General features: G+C 37.5%; 1 protein-coding gene across 2 annotated transcripts; it reads right to left on the minus strand.

The window, feature by feature from the left end:
- Positions 1 to 2,318: 2,318 nt before the first annotated feature.
- Positions 2,319 to 8,120, minus strand: LOC306858008 (ORM1-like protein 3). 2 transcript variants are annotated; one of them, XM_079398344.1, is made up of 4 exons: positions 8,098 to 8,120; positions 7,411 to 7,625; positions 5,859 to 6,010; positions 2,319 to 3,777 (listed from the first exon to the last, which is right to left on the minus strand). In XM_079398344.1, exons 2-4 carry the CDS (start codon positions 7,582 to 7,584, stop codon positions 3,642 to 3,644), a joined length of 462 nt encoding a protein of 153 aa, XP_079254470.1. In that variant the 5' UTR covers positions 7,585 to 7,625; positions 8,098 to 8,120; the 3' UTR covers positions 2,319 to 3,641. The 2 variants fall into 2 exon arrangements, with proteins under 2 accessions (XP_079254470.1, XP_079254471.1); XM_079398345.1 differs by lacking the exon at positions 8,098 to 8,120 and adding an exon at positions 7,830 to 7,962 and having other exon boundaries at positions 2,322 to 3,777.
- Positions 8,121 to 13,721: the final 5,601 nt, after the last annotated feature.

Genomic DNA, 13,721 nt, shown 5'->3' on the forward strand with positions numbered 1-13,721 from the left:
ACCACATTCTACATCGAATAGCTATCAGTAAATGAAACTGTAAAAATGTAACATTTTATAGCATTAGCTGTACTGCCACCTAGTGGCCAACTCAGATATTTTAGATGTTTGCACCATGTAAATATGCTAAAACATATGAAAAAAAGACTTTTTCCTTTAAAATTAAATTTTATTCCCAATGACATTACATAAATGGATAATTAAAAGCATTTCAGTTGAACATTTCATATTTTAACATCTTCCACACTCTAAGAAAAGTCTGTAAAAATGTGTTAATATGAAAGAATTTTCCGCAATGATTTTTCACAGGTGTTTTACCCGTATTTTAAATTATGCATTGCATTGTGTTTTGCAATAATATTTAATAATAGTATTAATAAATTGTAATATTATAACTAGTTTCACTGTATTTCTGATCAAGTAAATCCAGTGAACAAAAGAGACTTCTTTCAAAAATCTTTAAAACAAATTATTCAATTCTCTTTGTATATAAAAGAGATTCCCAGAAAGCCATAGCATACAATATTTAAAAAGAAAACGCGTACCATCTGAGGTGTCATACAGAAATATGCTAGTGAAAAAGGTAAACCACTGTAAAAAGTGTAGAAGGAAGGAAACGCCTCACGTTTGGATTGGATCTGCTCACTGAGGGGAGAGACGTGTTGACAGGGTGATAGACAGCTTACACAGGCTGCAGCTAGTAATGGAGAACTGACACATGAGGCCTCACTCTCGCCCATTCTGATGGACTCTCACCCAGTAAATGTTTAAAAAGTTGCTGGCTTTGGGTAACAACCCAAAGAGCACGGCCCTGGCTCACGTTGCACACTGGAATACTGGTGTGGTGCTTTCTTTATATCGTCACTGTCTTTAAGGTACATTTTCTCATTTGTTAAACTTGAGGAAGTCAATCTATTTTCAAGCCATAGACCAAAGGACAGTTCTTCCAAAAAATGAAAATACTGCCATACTGTTTACCAATACTGTTTACTCACCTTCATGTCATTCCAAACCTCTATGATTTGCTTTTTTATGTAGATCAGAAAACATGATTTTTTTTGGGGATCATATAGTAAGTTAATGGGGTCCAATGTTGTTTTGGACCCCACTGACTTTTATCATACGAAAAACAGTACTCAAAATATCCTTTTGTGTTCCACATAAGAAAGAAAATCAGCTTTGGAGATGAAGGTTAATAAATGATAAAATTTCTATTTTTGGCTGAACTGTTGAACTCCTTTGAATGTCTGTTTTCATTTATCTGGCTCATTGTAAAATGTCAGGTGGAGTTCATTCATTCATTACTGTGCATTGTTTCACATTAGCTGATATGCTTCATCAGTCACAGGATAAGATTATCCCTGCTTTTTAACCTTGCACAGCATCCCAGCGTGCAGCTAGTGAATTGCCGATGGAGTCGCTGTCAATCACAATCACTGTGTGAATGCAAACAGGAGAAACTGTCAAACAGAGAGGGAAGAACAGTTCTGCAACTGACAATTTGTCCGACAGGCTCTGCTGCAACTAAAAGACATTGCACTTGACTATACGAGAAAGAAAGTCTCTGAGATCACTCGGCATGAACCCTGACATCAACATCCTGCCAGCTGATAAAGCCAGATGCAGCACGGAACGCAACACCACAACAAATTCTCAAGCCTGAGTTCTTGTTCTTACAGTTTCCAAAATATAAAGATTCACTGCTTGCAGTATTAACTCTGCAACAGAAGATTAGGCATGATTAAATAGCAGTGTAAATGTACTAATACAACATGGGACAAAATGTAATTTCAGGGAACATCCCATTAGCTACAAATGATGAAGCCAGTCGAATAGGAGACAAAGCATCTGCAAATGATGAGACCTGAAGCCAAGCTGATGAACAAATGAGCTCAACAGTAAAAAATGATTTTGACATAATATCAGCCCTGTCACAATGTTGATCTGCAATTGCATTAAACACAATTGCGAGAGGTACCCTGTCAACAAATCAATTATGAAGTAATCATCGACTGTAATAAAGCTATTTGCAAAATACATTTTCCATAAGTATTATTGCAAATACTGATCATGTCGACAATAAACAAACATATGTCACAAAATGTTGAAAAACACAGAATATGACAAAGTTAACTAAGATAAGGGACAAATATAGACCAAGGTCAAATGATCTGCTAGATAAGACATTGCTCCACATCTGCAGGATTACTGGTTTCCCAGTTGTTCTGACTGTAATGCATACCATTGAAGAGAGGGCAGCAATAAAACAAACTCCACACTGAGCACGACTGAGACACAGATATAACAAACTGCTACTAAATATGACAATGAAATGCTGTATTAAACAATAAAGGCAAGCAATGTCATTTTCAAAGCAACCTTTCTTGCTTGGCAAGTAGTAGGAATATGTCTTCAGGGTTAGTCACAGACCATACATCATTCCAATATGACTTTTTGGTACAAACATTAACACATTTACTAATTATTAGAAATTATGCTCATTATAGCACTGTTATGCAAAATGCATCTCAAAGGGCCTGTCATCAGTCCATACTGCTGTTCACCGGCAAAATGCAGTAACTACATACATTATTTGGTCAAAACTAAAATCTGTAGATCTGTACTGTGACAGACAGGATTGCTTTAAATTGCCAATTGAAAAAATCTGTTTCAGTTACTGCCTTTGTGAGACACATAAAACAATAAAGATAAACACTTACACATCTTATTCACATTTTGATGATGCTTTACAGAAATATTCTGTACCTTAGCAAACTGCATTAACATTTAATCTATCCTCACTCAGACCTGGACATGAAGAGCAAGAGTTGTACACAAGAGTCCAATGAGACAGACTACAGTCCAAAGGTCATATGCACAGTTAGACTGCAGTTTCTCTCTTGGGGGGGAAATGATCTAATCCAATATTCCCTTGCACCTGTTCTCCCCATCAGAAGCCACTCATCTAGGATGTTAGATGCAACCAACTAGCTTTTTTGTTACTCAATATTAAGTGCATGTTATCAAATAGCGAGAGGTTTGAGACTGTTAGGGCTCTGGGAAAAAAAAACACTATGACATAAAATATTTCAACAGGTTGTGCATATATAAAAACTAGTTTTGTTTTTAAACTATGGGATTGAAGCCAGTCTTTTGCACCTGTGCTAAAAATAGCCTTGTAAACCTTCTTCAGAGAAACAGTACCTTTTTTCTCTTTCTAAACGCCTTGTGCTGAACATTGGGAAGTGCTGACTCAGGCCCCCAAAACAGTTATGAATCAGCCTATTTTGACCCATCTGATTCATTGCATCAATGCAGCATTTCTGCCAAAGTGACTGAAATCTAACACATGGTTCCCAATGGCGTATATAACGCTGTTAACCAACGTTGTTTCAATAGAGTATAACGGTGGTCCTAACATATCCAGTGACCCTCTTTTGCTGCATTCTGCTGGTGGTTCTACAAATGTGTTTGTATCTACTGAATACAAAAAACATCAATAAAAGTGATACCATAGCAGATTGTTTGGCCACTTTGACCGCAAAGCGGCAGAGCATCCAATGAAGCTCTAAATTTCTCCCTTTTTTATTCCCACAGAGTAAGTGGCCACACATCCTCTTGTGTTGAAGATCAATGCCTCGTCAGTACTTATTAATTCCAAAGAGACGGACCCCGTGAAACTGAGGCAGTTTGGGGATAAGCACAGTGAGCAGGGAAATGGTGTTGATGATGAAGTGGACTCTGTCATACTTTGTATAGAAACTGGTCAGGAAATACCTGTAGAGGGGAAGGACAAGGACAGGATAAAGTCAGATGTCAGATAGCAACATGAGATGCACAGATGCAGAGGCTACAGAAGTTGCTCAAGCAAGCACAGCACAAGACTGCATCTAATGGAAACACAGGATGTGGTTTCTTCATGCTGCAACAGAATGCTTTTCATACATACACTATATATAAAAAAATATTATAATCAATACAAAATCAGATCAATATAAAAAGAGATATAGTTACTTTCTAAATGAACATTTCTAGTATGGAGCAAGCTATTCTAAAGAAAAAACTGTATTACACAGCTACAAGAAACCGTGTAATAAGCAGGATAATGTACATCCAGCAACTTGTTACTGCAAACTTAACCAATAGTCAAATAGTTATTTAGACACTCTTGTAGCAAATCTACATTATACTATGCATTGTTGTTATTATGTAACTGTTTTAATTGACATAATGCTGGAATAAAATAAAATACAAATATTAGATGGAATAACAAACTTGCCTTTGGCAACTAACTGAAATTGAATTTGAAGTTAAGAGAGTTTACTTCAAAATAATATATTAAAGCTAAATAGAAAAAGAATAGATAATATGGCAAAAGTAGCTACAACTAAAATTAAAATAAAAACTAAAAAAAATTAAAGATTTAGTTCACCCAAAAATGAAAAATAGCCTGTGTTTTACTCACCCTCAAGCCATCCTAGGTGTATATAACTTTCTTCTTTCAGATTAATCCAATTGGAGTTATATTAAAAATTGTCCTGGCTATTCCAAGCTCACTCATTGCAGAGGGGCGGGTGTTTCTCTTTAACAGTCAAAACACATAAAATAAAGTGCATGCATTCACAATAAAATGTGCCTCACACGGCTCCAGGGCATGACTAAAGGCCTCCTTATAGCGAATCCATGTGTTTTTGTAAGAAAAATATCCATATTTCAAACGTAATAAACACTTTTCTCTCCCTTCCGCTGACTGTCATATGTGCAAGCCGTTCCAGCGGATGACGTAGGACGTATGCGTTGCGCGCACGCCTCTGAGATATGCTAGTCTCACGAGTTTGTTTACTGGAGCAAAAGAAGCAAAGTTTCCTTACTTTAGCAAAGGAAAACCTGTCTCTCCTCTTGGCTTATATCGAAATCCTCCGACATTTTTCTTTGCAAATCCTCGGTTTGTAATTCCAATTCATGACTGGCGATTTGTTTCATCAAGGACAATTTTTAATATAACTCCGATTGGATTCGTCTGAGGGTGAGTAAATAACAGGCTGATTTTCATTTTTGGGCTAACTCTTTAAAGCTAGTTTTAAATATCAGTTAACTCAATAATAGTAAATAATACTAAAATAACACTGCTACTATGTAATGCCCACTTTTCACCATACACTTCTCATCAACCCAGCTGAAAACAACATCTTAAACCTGATTTGCTGATCTCTGCTGCCCTCTCAGACTGGTCAGGCTGGACTGTTGGCTGTTTTAGAGGGGCATGAAGTACTTTTCTGCTGCTAAACACCAGTTTGGATAGACTAGCAATCCAGCTAGACTAAGAACAATTTATACAAGTTAAGAACAGCCAACCAGTCTGGTTCTGGTATTGTCAGCAGGGAAGTCCCACTCACTTTTTTTTTCTTATCTTGTGTCTCTCTGAAATACATTAAATGGGTTTTTACACAGCATTACAATTTCACTTTTATTTTTAAATGCAAGCACATTTTAAAATAAAAGGTTTTTGAGGTCCTGTTTTATGTTAACATTAAGAACAGCGGTGAAATCAAGACAAACCTCCTTATTCCTCACTGTAACCAACAGATACAACCTCACAATATGAGAGGAGAAGACACGAGAGAGAAGAAAAGAGTAGAGCAAATGACCTGACTGACTGACTAACTGTTTCTAAATCCGGCTCTCCTTGCCAGCAGACACCACAGGAAGTAAGCATCACTGCCTCTTGATCATGGTCATGCAGAGCAAGCTGTGAAAGCCTTCTCAGTGCGTGTGCAGAACACAACCAAAAGGGACAAATTAGCGTGACATGCAGAACGAAGCTTCTAACAGCACAGAGCAAAGGCGAACACTCTTACAGTATAATAGGGGTGATGGTGAGAAACTTTCGAGAGGCGGTGAACTGGACCCCGTAGTCCATCTGTTCCCAGTGGGTTAGAAGCCGGGCCTTGCCTTGGTCTGGAGTCTCAAACGGCGTTCCTTTTACCGTGTGTAGGAAGATATACATGCACTATGGCAGAAAGACAGTCACAGAACATCATGACCTTTGGTACAATTCTACAAAGCTCTATCAGCAGATGTTGTGAAACTCTTAGGACAACAGCAAGAGCTGATCCGTTTTGGGAGCAGGATGGCTAAGAAAGGCGATACAGGATGGCTCTGTTAGTCCAACACTGGCTGAAATTAAAGAACCTAGAGTCAGCAACTGAACGGGCCAAAATTCAGCAAGAAAAAATATTGCCGCTTCAGAGTTTCTGCAGCTGGGGACTGTCACAAAACAAATTATTATTAAGCTCTTAAGAAAGCATCTGTGCTACATTTACACTAAGAAACTAATGAAATGGCGTTCTATTGGCAGACTGTGAGCCAAAATGAGTTGCAGATCTGTTACAGGTTATAATGCTACTGTTCATACTGTAGTTAAGGCCTGTTCACACCTGTCCATTTTAGCGTTCACATCAATGCATGATAATGTTATATTTATTATTTAGTTATGTTGCCTGCCACTTCGAATGCACAAGCTCTTAAAAGTCAAGTGGATTCTGACTAGCTGTCGATGTTTTTATCATTCATTTACATTTATTAATTTAGCTGACGCTTTTATCCAAAGCGACTTACAATTGCTATATATGTCAGAGGTCGCATGCCTCTGGAGCAACTAGGGGGTTAAGTGTCTTGCTCAGGGACACATTGGTGTCTCACAGTGGATTCGAACCCGGGTCTCTCACACCAAAGGCATGTGTCTTATCCACTGCGCCATCACCACATTCAATGAAATGGACGTGATTCCAAATATACCGTTCCTATCATTATAGCTTTGGACTTCTATTCTCACAGAATTAAAAAGTTTATTAAAACTTTATAGTTATCATGAACAGAGTGAACAGGCTTTTACAATAGCAAAATATATAGCAATAACCAACTTGTAAACAGGAGGACAAATGCCTCAAATATTCTTTTGTTGGATGTACACAGCAAAAAAATGCAGAAATTCAACTATAAACAAGCTACAAAACGTATTTAAAAAGTAAAACACAGACTGTATTAAATTATATTATAAAATAGTATTTAAAAACATTTAGCTATAATCGTACATACAAACTATATAAAAATAAGCACAGTTTGAGAACAATTTGTTCTGTATAATGAATTACTGCATTAAACCATGGACATTTTCCAATTCAGTCAATGTTAATAATTTAGCATATTTTGGGCCAATGAAGTTCAGTCTTTTAAAATACATTTCAGAGCTTGATTTAAGAATAATTTGGTACCTTTTTAATTATACACAATTTGGTACCGTGTTGTTTGAGAAAAAAACAACAACCACTAACCTAAAAAACATAATACGGTGAACCATGTTAATATTAAGTTAAACTTTTTAGCCTGATATCATTTAGCAGCTCTTACCAAGTTGTGTATGAGGTTGGTGAGGGTCCAGACCACAGGAACGCTGACGAACGGTATGCTGAGCAGTATTATGTGTAGGAGGCCGATGCCAAGCACATAGGAGAGCCATATACCCCTGCTGTTCATCACTCGCGTGTGTGGATTGACCTCACTGTGCGCCGTGCCCACGTTCATCCTCGCGCAGAGGAGGGACACTCAGAACTATTGCGCACTTACTGTCAGACACAACAAACACGTGTATATGCACATATGAGTTATTATTACGTTCACTGACATTCAGACGCATACACTGTAAAAGTCACAGAACAGTATGTAAAGATAAGCAACAATATGCAGAGTGTGGAAAATCAACACAACTTCTGAAAGTGTTCCGTTGTTGTTATTTAAAATGATAAGGGAACGAAGCACGGGTCACTTACTGTACAATATTGCGCAAGAGTCACGCAGAAACTTCACAGCACGTAACTCTACTTAATAATAATATAGCGCTATTTCCCTCTGGTTGTAATTTGTTTCGTAAACGTTATCGGGATACCTTCAGTTCTGGAGCCCTTATGCAATGTAGCCTTGCCGTTTTTCTAAACTTGACACGTCTGTTTATTTCATCATGTTTGCTTTGAAGCACTTTGGTCCTGAGCAAACAGATGGAGACAAAATAGCAAGACTTCATAATTTTTCAGAACTCACCTTAAGATGGAAATGTGTTCATCGGGATAGCCGCTGGTTGGATGATGCGAGACACGTGGAGGATGTCGCCCAATGCGTTGATAGTTTGCTGAAAAGGCGCACGCCCCCTTAACGTCACAGAAAGTGCCAGTGAGGGAGATTAGACGATTATGCAAAAATACTGAGATTTATGGTTATGATAGTTTATTTAAACGAAAAATACCCATACTGCAGTCTCAAATGTCTGATTCTGTAATAAGTTAAACTGTAACAACACTGGATACTTTGTATTCCGTTATTAAAATTGCATAAAATGACAAGTTAGGGATTGAAAAGTTCATATTTCATAGTATGGGAATAATGCAATAAGAGTGAAAGATGACAAAGGCTGTCAGTCCCTAACATTCTTCCTGACTTCTCATTTTGTGTTCCTCAGGAGAAATAAAGACAAGTTGGTATGGATCATGTTGATGAAATGGTGGCAGGATTTTCATTTCATTTTGCATTAAACTAGTGATGAACCCATTCATTTTTATTTGAATTATCACTTAGTGGGTTAACTATGCATTACTATGTCTTTGGAAGGCATTTGTCTTTCAAACACATTAAAATGCACAAATTTACATTATTTCTCATTTATGTTATGCAGGGACCCCAAACATTTTTGTCATCTGGACCTCTTCCACCTGATATATTTCCTTGAAGTCCCTCTGAGATTTTAACACATTTGCATGTTCTCGCAGTCAAATTACATGCTGGTAAACAAATAATATATTTCATTTCTATTTTGACTGATATTTTAAATCAATCTATTTTTATTTTACATTTCTTTGATTTAATTCATTATTAGCTTTTTTACTGACAAACCCCTTTGCAGTTCCTTCATGAACCATTTGGAAAACCTTGACGTAATGTTTAATGCACTTCATAACAATGAAAGTAATATATTTTCTTTTTCTTTGCATTTTTATATCAATATGGTATATTATCCTAATTAAATCAATGTCAAGTCAGGTCACAAGTAATCTAAAAATAATCAAAAGTTAGTCTGATTGCATTACCTATAATGTGTAATGTAATGTAATGGATTACGTTGCTAACTATAATTTAGTCATGTAATTTGGAAGCAGATATAATTTATTTTAAGCAATCTACCCAGCTCTGTTCATAAATTACTTTTTATTAATTTCTTTTTTTTTTTGTTATCAACATTTTTTTATTTTTCATACATAACACAACATAAAAAAACAATATATTAAGAAAATAAAATAAAATAATAAAATAAAACAACAGACACATACTCAACATCTCAAAGTCCAGTCAAAAGGAGGGAGAAAAGGAAGGACAGAAAAAAGAAACCCACAGAAGTCACTCCTCCATACAGTCACGTATTTCAAAGAGAAAGCACTGCCAAGCATCAATGGTAGAAGGCTTGGCTCCATTGACTCGTGCTGTTGTACATTCACAAGACACTATTTGCAAGAGGCTACGGATCCAATATGTTTTCCCACACATATGCGGTGTAAACCAGTTCTGTATTATTGTCTTCTTCGCAGCTGTAAAACCAGCAAACAACATTCTCATTTGCATCGAACTTATACAAAGACCAGAATCATCATTAAGAAGACACAAACTTGGGTTAACTGACCAATCAATTTGCAGTAAGGATGATAAAACCAGGTCTTTTTATTAATTTCTAATGTGTACTGAAAAATTAATATCATGGGGTTATTTTAATAATAAAAAAAAAAAAAACGTTTTTATGAAGGTCACACTGGAAACCCACTTTCATAATTCATTTTTGCATTTTTTTTTTTTTTTCAAATGCCTTTTATGTAAAGAGTTTGTGCCTTGGCCAAGAATATTATCTAAACACTAAAAATACAAACAAATATAAACTTTAATATAATAAACTTTAATATAACACATTTTACATAAATATATGTAATATCTTTACAATTTACAGTTACAATTTAAGATCTAATTTTGTAAAATTTTGAGTGTATATTAATGTATATATAAGTGTGTATATTTTACTATGTGTATTTATGATAGATAAAATGCTAGCTGCGAAATCAGGTGCAGCAGAAGTGTTTTATATGCTTAAAATATAATTTCCATCACTGCCATTTACACCTCGGAATAATATTATATACTGTAATATAAAATTATAAGAGTGGCCCTCTATAATTTGTTCTTTAATTTTCAGAAACCTAAAAAAAAAAAAAAAACATTCTGTGATGCATGTATGTCTACTGTACATTTTAGACATTGTTACAAATTGTTATGGTAACACTTTAGAATAGGGAACACTTATTAACTATTAACTATGACTTTCCCTCAATAAACTCCTAATTTGCTGCTTATTAGTAATTAGTAAGGTAGTTGTTAAGATTAGGTATTGGATAGGATTAGGGATGTAGAATAAGGTTATGTAGAATAAGGCATTAATATGTGCTTAATTACTACTAATAAATGGCTAATATTTTATTAATATGCATGCTAATTAGCAACTAGTTAAGAGACCCTAATATAAAGTGTTACCGTTATTATTTTAAGGCCAGAAGTGTCGATAGTTTAAGAAACACTTATTTATGGTCAGGCAAGTAGTGGACTACTATGAAGATAATGTTATTCAAACGCTATCTATAGATGTTACCACACCTCAGTCACCTAAGGCAATCGAGACATCAGATTATCACGAGTATCTCGTATTGCTGCTGTAGCATCCTCTACCCCAGATACGGCTATGACAAGACTTGTAAACACTGGCATTCTACCACCCCCTATACATCTTGAGAACAGATTTGAAGCATTAATGAATGTGGGTGAGAAATCTGCAAATGTGACTAAACACGGATCGAATCAGCCAGCAGCTAACATCGCTACTAACAGGCGCTCGAGGTCGAGCAGACAGCGGCTTTCAGCTCAGAGCGCAGTCGAGCCCAGGACTCTGATAGTGGGTGATGCTATTATCAGAAACATCAGTAGCAGGACTACAACTACCTACTGCCTTCCTCAAGCAAATGTCTCTGATGTGAACAAAGAACTTCGGAACATTCTGATGAAGCACAAGACTGCAAATCGAGTCATCATCCATGTGGGGAAGAATGATATTCGGAAGGAGCAGTCAGAACTCCTTAAGAAGGATTTCAGTGAACTCTTTGAAACGCTTCAAAGTCTTGAAGTTCAGTCGTTCATCAGTGGACCACTCCCAGCAAGGGGAACTAACATGTTCTCACGGTTGCTTGGGCTGAATACATGGCTACAAAGAACCTGCAGTATAAAAGGAGTCAACTTCATCGACAACTTCAACCTTTTCTGGGGCCACAGACAACTGTTTAAACTAGATGGCCTCCACCCAAACAGACTCGGTGCAAGAGTGCTTAAGGACAATATCTATTTCTCCCTCCGTCATCCTTCAGCGGTGTGTGCCAATCTACTCGGCCTGAATGGCACACACACACCTGGACAGAATATGAGTGACCACAGGACTTCATGTCAGCTTTTGAGTCAACATGTGGTTGACACATCCCACAAGGATACTGATAACACCACGCAGCCACAACAAGCACTGCTCATGGACATCCCAGCTGAGCCCTGCCCACAGAGCTCATCACATGCAGACTGTGACGTACTACAACAGCTCCAAGACTCAGCACCCAAGGACGACCTTCTGGAAAACAGCCAGGGAAGCCAGAACGACATCTCACAGCCAGCGGAAACACCAGAGCCAGAGCCCTGCTCACCAGATACACTATCACTCTCCCCAGAATCTCCACTTCTAAGCTTCTCACAGAAAATGGAGGAACTGGTGTATGCTGGGACCAAACTCTCCCACTCTTTCGCTTCAAGCCCCCAGATATCAACTAAAAAACGGCGGGCCCCACAACCACCAAAGACTGCAGGCCCAGCTCACCCTCCTCCTCCTGCGAGAGCTCTCCGGCCGCTGCCACAACGTCAGGGCCCAAACCCCTCTCCATCTGGTGTAGGTGAACCAAAAACAACTGATAACAGCTCTCAGTGATATGTGTCGGGTCCCCGCTATATTAGCAGCAACATTCACAAATGTTTACAGAACAAGCGGGAACCCAGTGTGCCTGTAGCCTCCTCTATTTCTGTTTTATTAAGCAATAGAAAGTCTAAGGCCTTCTCAAGCCGTACGGCTGACCCATCTAACCTGCGGCCTATAATGCATCAATCTAAGATTGCTGTAGAGACAAAATGTAATTCCATCAAGTTAGCATTTTTAAACATTCGCTCACTTAAAAATAAATCATTTCTGATCAACGATTTAATAACCACAAACAACCTGGATTTTATGTTTTTAAATGAAACATGGTTAGAAGACAGCTGCAGTGCAACAGTCCTTCATGAAACAGCCCCTCCTAACTTTAATTTTATAAGTGTCTGCAGGACTGTTAGGAGAGGTGGAGGTGTAGCTGCTCTGTTTAAAGATGTTTATCAGTGCAAGCAAATGTCATTTGGTCAGTATTCATCTTTTGAATACCTAGGTATTGTGCTGAAAGGTGCTCCACGCACCCTGTTTATCATTATTTACAGGCCTCCAAAATATTCTCCAGCCTTTGTTGATGATTTCACTGAACTGTTATCAATGATTTCCTCAGAGTTTGACTGTTTTGCTATTGCAGGGGATTTTAATATTCACATAGATAATGCAGAAATCAAAACTACAAAAGAAATTATAACTGTTTTAAACACTTTTGACCTGAGTCAGCATGTGCACGGACCCACACACAATCGTGGACACACCCTAGATCTACTCATCAGTAGAGGTCTAAACATCTCATCCATTGTAATCAAGGATGTAGCACTATCTGATCACTTCTGTATTTTCTTTGATATATTGATCTCGGTCACCACTGAATCTAGATCTGTCTCTATCAGAAAGAGATGCATTAACGAGAACACTAGTGCGCTATTTATGGAGGCAATATCATTAACACCAAGCATTTCTGCAGACTCTGTTGATCTTCTCCTGGAGTCATTTAACTCAAAAATTAAGAATGTTATTGATGATATTGCCCCGATAAAGGTCAGCAAGAAGACGGGGAAACAGAAATCAATTTGGAGAAAATCAACAGCAGTTCAGAGCATGAAAAGACAATGCAGAAAAGCTGAGCGGATGTGGCGGAAGACGAAACTCGAAATTCACTATAGCATCTATAAAGACAGCCTTCATGCTTTCAATGTGGAACTAGCCACAGCTAGACAGACTTTCTTTTCAAACCTTATAAACAGTAACTTAAACAACACCCGCACTCTTTTTGCGACTGTTGAGAGACTGACAAACCCCCCAAGTCAGATTCCCAGTGAAATGCTCTCCGACAGCAAATGCAATGAGTTTGCTTCCTTCTTTTCTGAGAAGATCAATAATATCAGAAAGGAGATTGGCACATCCTCAAGTTATGCAGAGGTCACACAGATTCAACCGCAATTTCAAAAAGAAGTGACTATGTGTGTTTTTAAAGAAATTGATAACAAAATTTTGGAAGAAATAGTACAGCACCTTAAATCTTCAACCTGCTATCTTGACACACTTCCCACATCCTTTTTCAAAAATGTGCTTAACTGTTTAGAAGCTGATCTCTTAGAAGTGGTGAACGCCTCACTTCTTTCTGGGA

This window comes from Barbus barbus (assembly GCF_936440315.1).
Source record: "Barbus barbus genome assembly, chromosome: 38".
Classification (NCBI taxonomy): Eukaryota; Metazoa; Chordata; class Actinopteri; order Cypriniformes; family Cyprinidae; genus Barbus; species Barbus barbus.